At 47.1% G+C, this 11,494-nt stretch overlaps 1 protein-coding gene across 1 annotated transcript; it reads right to left on the reverse strand.

Annotated features, from left to right (window-relative positions):
* Window positions 1-3,139: 3,139 nt before the first annotated feature.
* Window positions 3,140-8,442, reverse strand: LOC107132081 (melanoma-associated antigen B2-like). The gene is made up of 2 exons (XM_024989080.2): window positions 7,183-8,442; window positions 3,140-4,946 (listed from the first exon to the last, which is right to left on the reverse strand). The coding sequence occupies exon 2, from the start codon at window positions 4,883-4,885 to the stop codon at window positions 3,626-3,628; it is 1,260 nt and encodes a 419-aa protein (XP_024844848.1). The 5' UTR covers window positions 4,886-4,946; window positions 7,183-8,442; the 3' UTR covers window positions 3,140-3,625.
* Between the last annotated feature and the right edge of the window lie 3,052 nt (window positions 8,443-11,494).

The following is an 11,494-nucleotide window of genomic DNA, read 5'->3' on the forward strand; positions in this document are numbered from 1 at the left end:
GCCTGGGGAATCCCCTCCTTCTGGACCTGAGGCTTATCTCCTCATAGTAAGACCCATACCTCCCTGGGAGCCTGGAGGAGGAAATGAGGGCGGCCTTATCTAGCTACTCCTGCCCATAGTCTCACAAGGATGAAAGCTCTAGAAGCTGGTTGAGGATAAAAGACAGTTCCTCTCAGGGTCCCAAATCAGGGTTCCAAATCAGGGTCCCAAATTTGACTCTCAGCCAAGCCCAAGATCCCCCCCTCTGTTGACATGGGACCACCACCATCAGACCAAAACCCTAACTTTCCTGCTACTCCTCGGTCAGAACTGAAGGGTCCCTTGGGCTGACAACTCTGCCTGGGGCCTTCTAGCCTGATACTAGGGAGGATTCTACGTGGTCATCCTGGTATGTGGGTTCCCACATTCTTTACCATCCTCACCCTGACTTAGAAATAACCTTGAAATATTTACAACCTGGAAATATTCACTGACTTACCTTAAAGCTTCTCCCCTCAAGCCCCCAATTCCCTGAGACCCGCGAGGAAGAGGTGGAATTTGCCTCATTGGGCCACCACAGCCTGTGGTCTTCCGAGGCTAACAGTAGTGGAAGGAATAAGTTCTGCCCCATTGTTTTGAGGTGGGTGGTCTTTTCAGTCATCAGGGTCCTTATCTTACCTTCTGGCACAATCTGGAAATCATACTTCTATGAGCTGTGGCTGCTCCCTTTGATCAGGATGAGGTTCTTTACCTCCATGAGATGTTCTGGAAGGAAGTGAGTAGGACTCACCATGTCACCAGGCCTAAGTGGCACAGTCTAAGGCCTAACAGGAACAGTGCCCTCTGTAGCCCCCTTCTTTCTGGGAGGGATCCTTCGCTGTCAGTCAGTGCCATCTGTTGATTCCTGTTAGGAACTGGGTACCCTTCCTCAGCTGATAGAGGCTTCCTCCATTAGTCCAAGGACTTTAATGCCCTGAAGCCATTCTCCTTCAGGAAATAAGGGATACACTTACTCTGAAAGCCCTGCCTCTTCCCTCCCAGGGCCCATTACATTTGCAGGACTTTCTAAGAATTTATCTGTAATGGGGTAGTTGGCTGACACACTCCTCATAGAGGACTGTGCAAATGTCATGCCTGGGATTTCCATTCTCTGATGAAGAGCCAGCCTATAAACCAAGGTCCACATCTCCTTGACACCCTCCAGCCAGAAGTCAGGGGGCCCTTGAGCTGGCTAGCTCTTACCTATGCTTCCCAGGGCTAACTGGAGAGGAGGGACTTAGTGTAGCCCTGTCGGCTGGGGTTGAGGGGCTTCCATATCCACACCCTGGGTCTTCAATTTGACTCTGCACCCTTCCTGGGGCTCTATTCTCTGCTGATCTGAGGCTGAGGACTCTGCTGATTCCCAATGTCCCCACCTTCCCGGGACCTGAGTTAACCACAGCAGCCTGGATTGTTCTGGACTTCATGGGATTGCCAATGAGGACGGGTCTTTACAAGTTGCTACTGTTGTGGCTGGGTCTTTCTATCACCCTCATTCAGGTTTATCACCATCATTTCTGAGAGACTGACCCTCTCTCCTATCTAACCTCAGAACTCGGTCCCAAGACCAAGTTTCTGAGAAGCCTGAAAAATAAGCGAGGCATGCTTAGCCTAACAGTTCTGAGATCCTGTGTCTGAGAGCAGACGGGAGTGCTCTCCCAGTGACCCCCCACCCCATATTCTGGGGTGTTGCTCTCCTCAATCCTCCTCCATGGGGTCCTCATCTTGCTGTGTCTTGGATTAAAGGCTTCTGGGGAAATTCCACATCTCTGCAAACTCTTGAGCTGTGTTTGCTCTGCAGTGCTACAGAGAATGAATGGGTCCCTGTCCCAGGAGTGATGGGAGATGGACAAGCTATAGCCCAAGGAGTCCAAGGAGAGGTGGTAGCCCATCAGGGAAAAAAAAAAAAAGTACATCAATCTATCTCCTCATCAGCCAGGTGAAGGTTCTCATGGCATTTCTGTTCTGATAGATTTACTTTCTATAGGCAAGAGACTGTAAGCAAGATATGGAGAGCCCTTGGTCTTCAGAGGTTATCTAACATGGCCAACGTACATGCTTATACTGGCACAGAATATTGTCTCTTTCATTCATCTGTGAGTAATGAATAAGGTATACGTATTTTTTGTTAAATATATCTGGTATTCTTACTGCTCTGGCTACACATTCCAATCCAGTAGCTTGAGCACAAGGGCATTCTTTTTTTATCACCTAGGACAAATTTTGAAGTGCTGAGAAAAACACTGAAATAAAAGATACAGGGTGGGGACTTTCCTGGTGGTCCAGTGGCTAGCACCCCAGGCTCCCGATGCAGGGGGCCAGGTTCGATCCCTTGTCAGGGAAGTAAATCCCATGTGCCGCAAATAAGATTCAGCACAGCCAAATAAATAAATAAATAAAAAGTAAATAAATAAGGAAAAGGAAATGAAATGTCAAAAGTACTTGTTTAAAAAAAAGACGAGGGTGTGTCTCAGGGTGGGGAGAGAATAGTATGAGTGCTCATGTTAGTTTAGGGCAGGAGTCTAGTCCCAGCTCTGTCAATTACCAGCCTTAAGTATTTTGGCACAAAACCAAACTCTAACTCTATAAGCCTCAGGCTCTCCACTGTGAAGTGAGTTTGATAAGCTCTGTCTGGTAGGATTGGTGGAATATATGTATTTATGGAAAGCATTGCGCACGGCGCCTGTATCTATTGAGACATTAGGGGCAATGGCAGTTATCACTACGATTATCTTGACCTCAGATGTTACATCAGCTGGGTTGTTGTTTTTTTGTTTTTTGGCATCTAAGAGATGTCAGGGACTATGCAGTGTTCTAACTGATAAAAAATAAAAAAAGATCCAACCTCCCCAATCAGCCAAACTTCTGCTTAGCAATGAAACCAAAGTAATATGTTCTCGCCACCCCCTCTTTACCTTGCTTCTTTGTTGTTCTTTCTGATTTAGAGAGTAACTCAGCCTCTTCCAAATAATGACAGCTTCTCTGAGAAACTGTATCTGCATGGGCAGAGGCATGCACTGATTTTTTTTTTTTTTGACTAAATATTGCCAGTACAAGCATGAAGTTTTCTTAAGAGCACATGCTCAATTAATGTTTGTGTAAAAGAAGAACCACGTATAAATCATTTGCTGTAATTTATATTCTCAAACATTCTTGAAAAATATAATCCAATCAAAGTATATATCTTTTACATTTATATAAAGGGAAACTAAACAGAGAGTAAGTAAAGCACACCCAAAATTGACAAACTTTCAGCTATTTGTCTGTGCATCTATGTTCTGAGCCTTAGTGTGGTGTCTTGCATATTTCTATGGGTATTCTTATCCTAAAGTGTAGTTATTCTCATCTTGGATCACAAAAGTGATTTGAGGATTTCCAGTATGTTATTTCAAAGAACAAAACTCTTAATCCTAAATCTGACAAACAGCAAACAGCATGAGACCCATGTAATTCAAATACTTCTATCATGAACCTAAAATAAACTTTGTTGTAAAAAGTAACAATTGAAAATTGAGGAATAAAAAGTCAACAAGTTATTGATGCATATTCGGAACACAGGTTGACAGGCTTTTCCAACCACAAAGTGAAGAATGGGCTTCAGACCACACTAGGGGCCAGATGAGCGGCTGGATGTGGCCCTGGAGTGGGCACTGGTTGAGGCAGAAGTGCCATCCCTGGCTGCAGCAGAAGTGCCATCCCTGGCCGAGGCCGAAGGGCCAGCACCGGCTAAGGCAGACATGTCAGCCATGGCTGAGGCTGAAGTGCCAGCCCTGGCTGCAGCAGAAGTGCCAGGTCTGGCCGAGGCAGAAGGGTCAGCGCTGGCTGAGGCAGAAGGGCCGGTCCCGGTTGCAGCTCTGGCTCCGGTTCTCTCTGCCTCCTCTCTCAAAGCCTCCTCATAATGTGGCAGTAAGGCGTCAGGGACCAAATTGTTGACCTTGGTCAAAAATTGCAGGACTTTCGTCTTGCTGTTTTCTGTGAGCGCTTTAGGACCCCACAGGAACTCATAGCGAGGGGGATCGCTGCCAGGCACCTGGTTGTATTCCAGGTACTCTTCCTGCACCAGATCTTCTGTGATGAGCTTCCTGGTGTCTCCAAAGATGAAGTGCATTCTTCCATCATAGATGCCCAGAATATTCAGGAACTTCCAGACCTCCTCCTCAGAGGCACGATGGCCATTCAGGTAGATGACACCCAGCAGAGGCATCAGAAGACCATTCTTCGGCAGCCCCCAGTCACCTCTCATAGACTCACTGTCGCTGAGATCTAGGTTGCTCACCAGGGTATAGCAGTGACTGTTGCGCCTGACTTCCTTGAGCACCAGGCCAAACACCATCTCCATGTGCTCAGAGGCCCTGCTGAGGATCTCAGGGAATTGCGCCTTGTACCTTCTGTGGATAACCTTCACCATTTCTGACCTCTTAATTAGCTCCCTCATCTTATACTTTAACAGCATGTACTTCACCAAATTCTCTGACTCCATGGTCAGAAGATCTGTGTGAGAGATCTCAGCAGCAGCTGAGGCCTGGGAGGAATTTTCACCTCCCTGAACTTGGCCCTCGGCACCTCCACCAGATTTCAAGCGTGCTATGCCACCTACTCCAGATCTCGAGCGTGCTGTGCCACCACCACCAGATCTTTTGCGTATAGCACCTGCAGCAGCACTGGTGGTGCCTTGGGCTCCCGGAGGACCCGTGGTGGTGCCAGCAGCACACGAGCTTGAGGGAGCACTCTCTGAATCAGGAGGGGAGGAGGAGGTGGTCTCTTCTCCCCTAGATGTGGTAGCCTGATCATGAAGACCCTGGATCTCAGCCCGGGCCTGGCGACGTTTCTCACGAGCACGGTGCTTACTCTTCTGCCCACGAGGCATGACAGCTGTGGTCAGGGACCGCAGGCAGGGGTCTGGACCAATAGACAGGAGATTGGGGCACCTGGAGGATGGAGAATGAGGTGACATGAGCACGTTAGAACAGGGAGATTCTACCTTGGCTTAATCAAAGGCCACCTCTGCAGGTGTCCTTGAGGACACTGCCCTAGGAACCCACAAGCCTCCTGTTTTCCTGCTCAGCTTGTCTCCTGAGAATCCCAGAGGAAGAACAGAGGCCTTACTATTCCTCTGCATCCTCTCAGCCCTGCTTTGGATTTACTGAGGTGACACCAGGTGCTGACAGTGGGGTCCTCTCTGCTCATCTTCAGTATTATCACATCAAGTCCTGGCTCTGATGCAGACACTTCAGACCTCCACATGATCCAGAAGCAAGTGAAGGGATGCCTCAGTCCACCTCCCTCCCAGGGGATACCCAGTGCTGAGAGCTCAGTAGGGTCTTTTCTATCCTGAGTTCACTGGGATCATCATTCAAGGTCCTTACCTTGGCTCCTTAAAATGCTGGGCACTATTCTCCATTTGCTAACTGGTGGCTGCACCTTCAGACAAGACATTTCCCCTCCCCTAGACTTGGTATAAAACAGTAAAGCAGATGTTCAACCTCATAGCCCATCCCTGAGATTTCCTGGGCTGAAATCCAAGGGTTGGGATGCATGCTCTGAGTCCTCACTCAGGTTCCTTAACTGGGCGCCTGGCAGAGAACCTCCCCTTTCTCCTGAACTGATACCAGTCTGATAGTAAAAGCCAATCACCCTGTGTCCCCACAGGAGGAAGTGAAGATGACCTCATCTTCCCAAACACGGTCTCCTAAGAATGGAAGCTGTTGCAGGCAGGTTGATGTCCCTGTGGTCCCATCCAAGATCCCAATTCAAAGTTAATTTTTTTTTTGCTTCTCTTTTCTTCTATATGTCTTTTTAAAAACAAATTTATTTATTTTTAATGGAAGGATGATATCTTTACAATATTGTGTTATTTTCTGCCCCACATCAATATGAATCAGCCATAGGTATACTGTATGTCCCCTCCCTCTCCAAACTCTCTCCCCCTCCACCCCATCCCACCCCTCTTAAGCTGTTAGAGCACTGGCTTTGAGCTCCCTGAGTCATAAAACTAATTCCCAGTGGTTATTTATTTTACATATGGTAATGTGTACGTTTTCAATGTAACTCTCTCAATCTGTCCCTCCCTCTCCTTCCCCCACTGTTTACACCAGTGTGTTCTCTATGTCTGCAGAGCCAGGCTGTCCTGCAAAGAGGTTCATCAGTACCATCTTTCTGGATTCCATATACATGCATTAATACATGATATTAGCTTTCCTCTTTCTGACTTAATTCACTCTGCATAAAAAACTAGAAATAAAACTACCACATAAGCCAACAGTACCATTACAGAGGATATATCCTGAGGAAACTAACTGAAAAAGACACTTGTACTCAAATGTTCACTGCAGCACTATTTACAACAGCCAGGACATAGAAGTATCCAAGGTCTACATTTGACACATGAAAGGGTCTAAGAGCTCTCCCTCTGTTCACCACTGCCTTAGCTGACCACTCCTTAGCCCACAGTGGGGACTGACATGTATTCTTGAGGTCTGCCAGGGATGACGTCAGGGAGGATTTGGTCCGAATGATGTGGTGTGGAACATGTTCACAGCCCCCGAGTTTCTCACCATGACCCCTGGCAAATCTGAAACCCTCCCTTAATTAACCTAAGGCTACCACTTTGACCTGGTTGCTCATTTCCCTGAGATGTCCCGGGAAGTATCATGTCAAAACGCCCAATTCTCCCAGGCCTTAAAACAGGGCTGGCGCTTTATGTGGCCCCGTTTCTTAAGGAAGTGGCCGCCATCCTTACTCAGCGTCACAACCATGAATCATGTTGCAGACTAGCTCCCTTTGTTGAACTGGGTTTATTCGGTTAGAGCAAGGTTCTCACTTCACCAAAACCACCTCCAGTGGACACCAGGGGGCACCACAGTTGGCCAGCTTAACCGAGGCCTCCTAGAGCCCAGTATAGGGGAGTCGCTCAGTGTGGCCCTCTTGCAGTGTCGAACTCTGCTCCTCAGCCCTCAGGGCCATAATCTAGGTCCTAGACCTCCTCCGGGGTAGAATCTGGGCCTACCCCCACAGACCAACGCCTTAGTCTGAGACTCTAGACCACATTCAGCCGATAGCTCTGAGGGGCCCACAAGAGCCATATCACAGGGGTGGGATGTGGATGGGTCACTTTTATTACTGGGAGGGTTGGGAAAGTCCCTTCAGCTACATTCAGGTCCTCACCTTGGTTCCAGAGAAGTCCTGGACACTAAGTCTCCACCAAACGGTTGCTGCGGCTACTGGTCGACCTCCTCGCCTTCGAAGCGGAAGTGGAGGGGAGCTGCGTAGGGTCCTACGTGAGGTCGTCTGGGGTCGACAGTAAGGGCAGCATGCTACGGGAAGCCCGGTAGCTCAATATTCATCTGTCCCTGGATTCTCTCTCAGGGTCCTCCGTGTGCAGTTTATCAGAGCCCCGAACGCCTCCATCTATGAACCCAAGTCCTACAGCCCCCAAACAAAGCCCTTGCCTTCCGAAGTCCCTGCTACTGCTGCTGCTAAGTCACTTCAGTCATGTCCGACTCTGTGCGACCCCAGAGATGGCAGCCCTCCAGGCTCCCCCGTCCCTGGGATTCTCCAGGCAAGAACACTGGAGTGGGTTGCCATTTCCTTCTCCAACCCAAGTCCCTAGTGGAAGGAATCAGAGCACTGCTCTGGGGAGATCCTCTCATTAGCACTGATCGTCCTCACCCTAAGTCCAGTTATGGTCAAGATGAAACCCCTCTGCAGATCTGGGGCCCTATCCTGCTAAAGAAGGCCTTGTCCTCCCTGAGTTCACACAGGTGGAATGTGGGGACCCCTTAGAAGTAGCTGTTCTGGGTCTCTCAGAGCTAAGAATTTACAGAATGCTGTTTGGCTCCCTCTCCAGGGGTCCCCGCTAACACTCAGCATTGTCATCTGAGGTCCTGCTTAGGCTCAGGTTCGTCCACCCACGAAACTAGGCTGATCCTATTAGATAGAGGCCTCACGTCACTGAGAATTTCCAGACTGAAATCAACCTGACATCTGTGCCCTGAGATTCCTGGGGAGCACAGCGATAGAGATTTTCCAGGGCCTCCTTCGATGCAGTGTATGCTACTGTGAGTGCACTTTCACGTCCTCACATTGACACAGGACGAACCCTGTAACTCCACTCTCTGCTTTTTGAAGCTACTTGTCTTACATCAAGGTCCTAGTCTCCTTGAGAATTCCAAGTTGGAAGTCAGGGTGACCTTCATGTGATCGTAGTCCATAAGGGCCTCTGAAAACAGGCAGCAGGGATGCAACTCGAGTCCTTCTGGATTCCTCTGGCTCAGCATCCTTACTACATCTACCACAGCCTGAGACTGCTCCTTCTACTGATCTAAGATAGCTGTTTGGGTGACCACTATAATCAGGAGTCACTGTCTCCACAGTCCTCTTTCATGGAGTTCTGATATCAGCTTGTGTTGCTTGATTAAAGGCTTCCTGGGAAATGCATATTCCTACGAACACTTGAGCAGTTACCCTCTAGCAAATCTTGGAGAAAATGGGTCTCAGTCCCCAAAGTGATGTAAGATTAGGAAAATGCAGCAGAAATCAAGGAACTCAGGACAGATGTTATGCTGTCAGAGAAAAAGAGCTGATATATTTCTTCTCCTCAGCCAGATTTTGGGTGTGTGCTTAGTTGCTCAGTCATGTCCTACTCTTTGCAACCCCATGGACTGTAGCCTGCCAGGCTCCTCTGTCCATGGGGATTCTCCAGGCAAGAATCCTGGAGTGAGTTGCTCTCCTCCAGCAGATGTACCAAACCCAGGAATCAAACCCAGGACTCCCACATTGCAGGTGGATTCTTTACTTTCTGAGCCACCAGATTTAGGGTGGTTCTAAAATCTTTACTTTCAGGACCCTCCTGTTGGTCCAGTGGTTACGACTCTGCACTCCCAGTGAAGGGGGCCCAGGTTCGATCCCTGGTCAGGTAATTGGATCCTACATACCAGAACTAAGAATTCATGTGCCACAACTAAAACTTTCATATGCCACAACTAAAGAGCCTGCATGTGGCAACAAAGATCCCGAGTGTCACAGCCAAGACTCAGAGCAGCCAAAAATAAATATTTTTAATTAAAAAAATTAAGTATTTACTTTCTACATAGAAGCATAGCACCTGATAATCTTGTAAGCCCTTGATAACTTGAGGGTGTCTGAATTTGCACATGCAGATAATCATATGGTTAGTGAGCATTATCTCTTTCTCTCCTTTATCTCTCTTAATTCTTTTGGTTATGTGCTATGTGGCAATACTGATGGTAGGAGAGTTTGGGGGAGAGTGGATACATGTCTATGTATGGGTGAGTCCCTGCACTGTTCATCTGAAACTGTCACAATATTCTTAATCGGCTATCCCCAAGCAAAAAATAAACGTTTAAATTACAGAAAACAAAACTGTGCTTCCAGTGTAAGGGGTATGAGTTCAAACCCTGGTTGTGGAATTAGGATCCCATGTTTCAAGGGGCAGTCCTAAGATGGCAGAGGAATAGGATGGGGAGACCACTTTCTCCCCCACAAATTCATTGAAAGAACATTTGAATGCTGAGAAAATTCCACAAAACAACTTCTGAACGCGGGCAGAGGACATCAGGAACCTACAAAGGCAGTTTATTGTCTTCAAAAGGAGGTAGGACAACATATAAAAGATAAACATAGAGATAAAAGAGGTAGGGATGGAAATCCATCCCGGGAAGGGAATCTTAAAGAGAGTAGTTTCCAAACACCACGAAACACTCTCACTGGCGGGTCTGTGGTGAGCCTAGGAATCTTAGAGGGAAATATAATCGGGAGGAAAAAAAAATACATACATAAATAATTAAAACCCACAGATTACATGCCTAATGGCAACTCCCAGTGGAGCAGCAGCCTAGACACTCACGTCTGCCACTAGCAAGGTGGGGGGGCAGGGGGGGGCCTTGACAGGGAGGCGCAGGCTGCATTGCTTAGGGTAAGGACCCCGTGTCTGAATGCCCCGAGGGCAATCTGAGGGAACTAAATTGAGATAGCAACCCAGACTCTGGGATAGCTATCCCGTGAAAAGCTAATACCCAGTGATTTTCTTAATGGCATCTGGGAACGCATCTGTTGCCTGTTGATTTCGCAAGAGCTGCTTCTCCTATTATTTTGATATTCTAAGTCAAACCTCTTTCTAAATTTGTCAGGCCATCCTTTGCTGCCATTAAATTCTCCAGCTTTAGATCCTTCACACCCGCCTTTTGCTTTAGGTTGTCATAATGACTTTTATTTTTCTTCAATCATATTAGAGTCTATAGGTATGCCTTGCTTATAGCAATCCTGCACCCACATACAAGCTATATTTTAAACACAAGATAAAAATGTAGTTCAAAAAAGCACAAGGTTTTCACACCTGCTGGTGTAGCTGCACTTAAATTTCCTGTTCTTTTTCTTACAGTGGTCCTTATGCTGGATTCATTCATCTTGAAATGGTGGCAACCACGATTGCAGACCCAAACTGTGGTACACAACAAGCAATTCAACTTTTTTGCATAATGTCGTGACTTCTCTCTGCTTCTTGAGAGCACTTCCAGCACCACTAGGGGCACTTCATATGAGTCCTATCATGTTATTCAAGGTTTACAATATATCATAGTAAACACAATGAGAACTACCTGAAAACCACTGGTGATCAGTTTTTTGAGATCAAAATTTACTACTGAAACTGCTCATCAGGGACGAATAGTGCTATTCATGGTCCATAAGTGTGTGTGTGTGTGTGTGTGTGTGTGTTCGTGCACGCATAACTTTTGATAAATTTAATATTTTCATATTTGTGTATATTTTATGGTTCAGTTCAGTTCAGTTCAGTCACTCCGTCATGTCTGACTCTTTGCGACCCCATGAATCACAGCACACCAGGCCTCCCTGTCCATCACACACTCCCAGAGTTCACTCAGACTCACGTCCATTTAGTCGGTGATGCCATCCAGCCATCTCATCCTCTGTCATCCCCTTCTCCTCCTGCCCCCAATCCCTCCCAGCATCAGAGTCTTTTCCAATGAGTCAACTCTTTGCATGAGATGGCCAAAATACTGGAGTTTCAGCTTTAGCATCATTCCTTCCAAAGAAATCCCAGGGCTGATCTCCTTCAGAATGGACTGGTTGGATCTCCTTGCAGTCCACGGGACTCTCAAGAGTCTTCTCCAACACCACAGTTCAAAAGCATCAATTCTTCGGCGCTCAGCCTTCTTCACAGTCCAACTCTTACATCCATACACGACCACAGGAAAAACTATAGCCTTGACTAGACGGACCTTTGTTGACAAAGTAATGTCTCTGCTTTTGAATATGCTATCTAGGTTGGTCATAACTTTCCTTTCCAAGGAGTAGCGTCTTTTAATTTCATGGCTGCACTCAACCATCTGCAGTGATTTTTGGGCCCCCAAAATTATAAAGCCTGACACTGTTTCCCCATCTATTTCCCATGAAGTGATAAAATAGACTAAGTAGTCATGATTATTGACTGTACTTT

Source organism: Bos taurus, unplaced genomic scaffold (genome assembly GCF_002263795.3).
Source record: "Bos taurus isolate L1 Dominette 01449 registration number 42190680 breed Hereford unplaced genomic scaffold, ARS-UCD2.0 Leftover_ScbfJmS_1901, whole genome shotgun sequence".
Classification (NCBI taxonomy): domain Eukaryota; kingdom Metazoa; phylum Chordata; class Mammalia; order Artiodactyla; family Bovidae; genus Bos; species Bos taurus.